Genomic DNA, 2,422 nt, shown 5'->3' with positions numbered 1-2,422 from the left:
CTCAGTGGGAGAACTGATAAAAATGCAAAGTGATTGAAATGTAAGAAAAACATTCTGAACTAAAGAGAGTGACCTTTTATGAAGTTCAAGTTCTTCTCTAAGGAAATTCAGCTATTAATCTAAAATTGTTGTACACATGGCTAAGAACAAGGTGCTAAACTGTTGCTTAGGGCATACAGTGTGATTACCTTAAATATGAGATAAAGAATGGTCATTTTAGTTAGTAAGTTTATTATTATTTTCATATTCTCTGTTATGGCTGTAATAACTATCCACTGTCAAGCAGAGAATTAAGGGGCTGAATTTACTAGTAGTCAAAAGCAACATTCTAATGTCAGATTTACAATGATAGACTTTTTTTTTTATCAGTTTTGCATTCCAGTACACAGAACTAGCAAGATCTTTTTCTTTCAAACTTCCAACATGTCAAAAATATCCTCTTGGCACTCCCCGCCGGCTGCAGCCTGACACACCGCGCGGCCCCCCAGTCTCCCCGGCCCCCTCCCCCAGGCATAGCCCAGGGCCTCGCCTCACTATGGCAGCAGCACGGCACAGCACCCTTGACTTCATGCTCGGCACCAAAGCTGATGGTGAGACCATTCTGAAAGGCCTCCAGTCCATTTTCCAGGAGCAGGGGATGATGGGGTTGGTGCACACCTGGCAGGACCATGGCTATTTAGCGACCTACGTAAACAAAAACGGCAGCTTTGCCAATCTGAGAATTTACCCGCATGGATTGGTGTTGCTGGACCTTCAGAGTTACGACAGTAATGCGCAAGGCAAAGAAGTTGACAGTCTTTTGAACAAAGCAGAAGAAAGAATGAAAGAATTGAGTCAGGACAGTACTGAGCGGGTGAAGCGATTACCACCCATAGTTCGAGGAGGGGCCATTGACAGATGCTGGCCCACTGCAGATGGCCGCCTGGTTGAGTACGACATAGATGAAGTGGGGTATGATGAAGACTCACCTTACCAGAACATTAAAATTTTACACTCAAAACAATTTGGAAATATTCTCATCCTCAGTGGGGATGTTAATTTGGCGGAAAGTGATCTGGCGTATACCCGGGCCATCATGGGCAGCGGCAAAGAAGATTACACTGGCAAAGATGTACTGATTCTAGGAGGCGGAGATGGGGGCATATTATGTGAAATAGTCAAACTGAAACCAAAGATGGTCACTATGGTAGAGATTGACCAAATGGTGATTGACGCATGTAAGAAATCCATGCGAAAAACATGTGGTGATGTCCTAGACAATCTTAAAGGAGACTGCTATCAGGTTCTAACAGAAGACTGTATTCCAGTACTGAAGAGGTACGCCAAAGAAGGGAGAGAGTTTGATTATGTGATTAATGATTTGACAGCTGTTCCAATCTCCACATCTCCGGAAGACTATTCCACATGGGAGTTTCTCAGACTGATTCTTGACCTCTCAATGAAAGTATTGAAACAGGATGGGAAATATTTTACACAGGGGAACTGTGTCAATTTGACTGAAGCCCTGTCACTCTATGAAGGACAGCTGGGGCACCTGTATTGTCCTGTGGAATTCTTGAAGGAGATCGTCTGTGTCCCTTCATACTTGGAATTGTGGATATTTTACACTGTTTGGAAGAAAGCTAAACCTTGAAAATCAATTTCCCCTAATCATGTGTGCTGCAAATAGCCTTCCTGACCTTCATATGCTGTACATGACATCGAAAGGAGTCAGGCAATTAATTGTGAATTCCTTCAAGTTTCCTTTTTTAAATTATTTTTTAATTTAAAAATCAAATGGAAAATGTATATTTTTATGAACTAGAGTTATTTTTTTGAAGGATGATTAGACAGCACAGTGAAGGCTGCTAAATGCACTGAACCTCTAGAATGTGATTTTTGTTTTTGTTTTTCTGTGTGGGCTTTTTTTTGTTTCTGTTTTGGTAGACTTCGAATTTGATTGTTTGGAGGAATGAACATCATTGTTTTCTTCTGGAGGGAAGCTCTTGACGGGAGTTCCTTTTCCCCCCAAATTGACATAGGTATTAAAATTTGGTGCTTATAAGGAAAGACTTTTAAAAATGAATAGCAATGCTTCGATTAAAATTACAAATGAGAAAAAAAAAAATCCTCTTTCTTGGACTTCCCTGGTGGCGCAGTGGTTGAGATCCCACATGCCGCGGAGCGGCTGGGCCCGTGAGCCATGGCCGCTGAGCCTGCACGTCCGGAGCCTGTGCTCTGCAACGGGAGAGGCCGCAACAGTGAGAGGCCCACGTACCACACACACACAAAAAAAATCCTCTTTCTTTTCAAGGTCTTGAAAACTATATGTACTTATCTTATTAGTATTATAGCACACATCCCAAGTGCTCCTCACACCTCCTGCCCCAGCCCTAACTCTGGCTGTCTCTTCAGTTTACAGTAAAATTAAAACGAATCCAAG

The 2,422-nt window shown here is 42.3% G+C and overlaps 1 protein-coding gene across 2 annotated transcripts; it reads left to right on the top strand.

Annotated features, from left to right (window-relative positions):
- Positions 1-449: 449 nt before the first annotated feature.
- Positions 450-2,107, top strand: LOC114884678 (spermine synthase-like). 2 transcript variants are annotated; one of them, XM_029203797.1, is made up of 2 exons: positions 536-709; positions 860-1,633. In XM_029203797.1, the coding sequence occupies exons 1-2, from the start codon at positions 536-538 to the stop codon at positions 1,631-1,633; spliced, it is 948 nt and encodes a 315-aa protein (XP_029059630.1). The 2 variants fall into 2 exon arrangements, with proteins under 2 accessions (XP_029059629.1, XP_029059630.1); XM_029203796.1 differs by having other exon boundaries at positions 450-2,107.
- Positions 2,108-2,422: the final 315 nt, after the last annotated feature.

This window comes from Monodon monoceros, unplaced genomic scaffold (genome assembly GCF_005190385.1).
Source record: "Monodon monoceros isolate NGI ecotype Baffin Bay Population unplaced genomic scaffold, NGI_Narwhal_1 Super_Scaffold_5, whole genome shotgun sequence".
In the NCBI taxonomy this organism is placed as follows: Eukaryota; Metazoa; Chordata; class Mammalia; order Artiodactyla; family Monodontidae; genus Monodon; species Monodon monoceros.
Note: the sequence above shows the minus strand (reverse complement) of the source record. Positions and strands in the feature narration are given on the sequence as shown.

Coding starts and splice junctions, on each gene's coding strand:
- LOC114884678 (XM_029203796.1), top strand. CDS start 536: ATGGCAGCAGCACGGCACAGCACCCTTGACTTCATGCTCGGCACCAAA.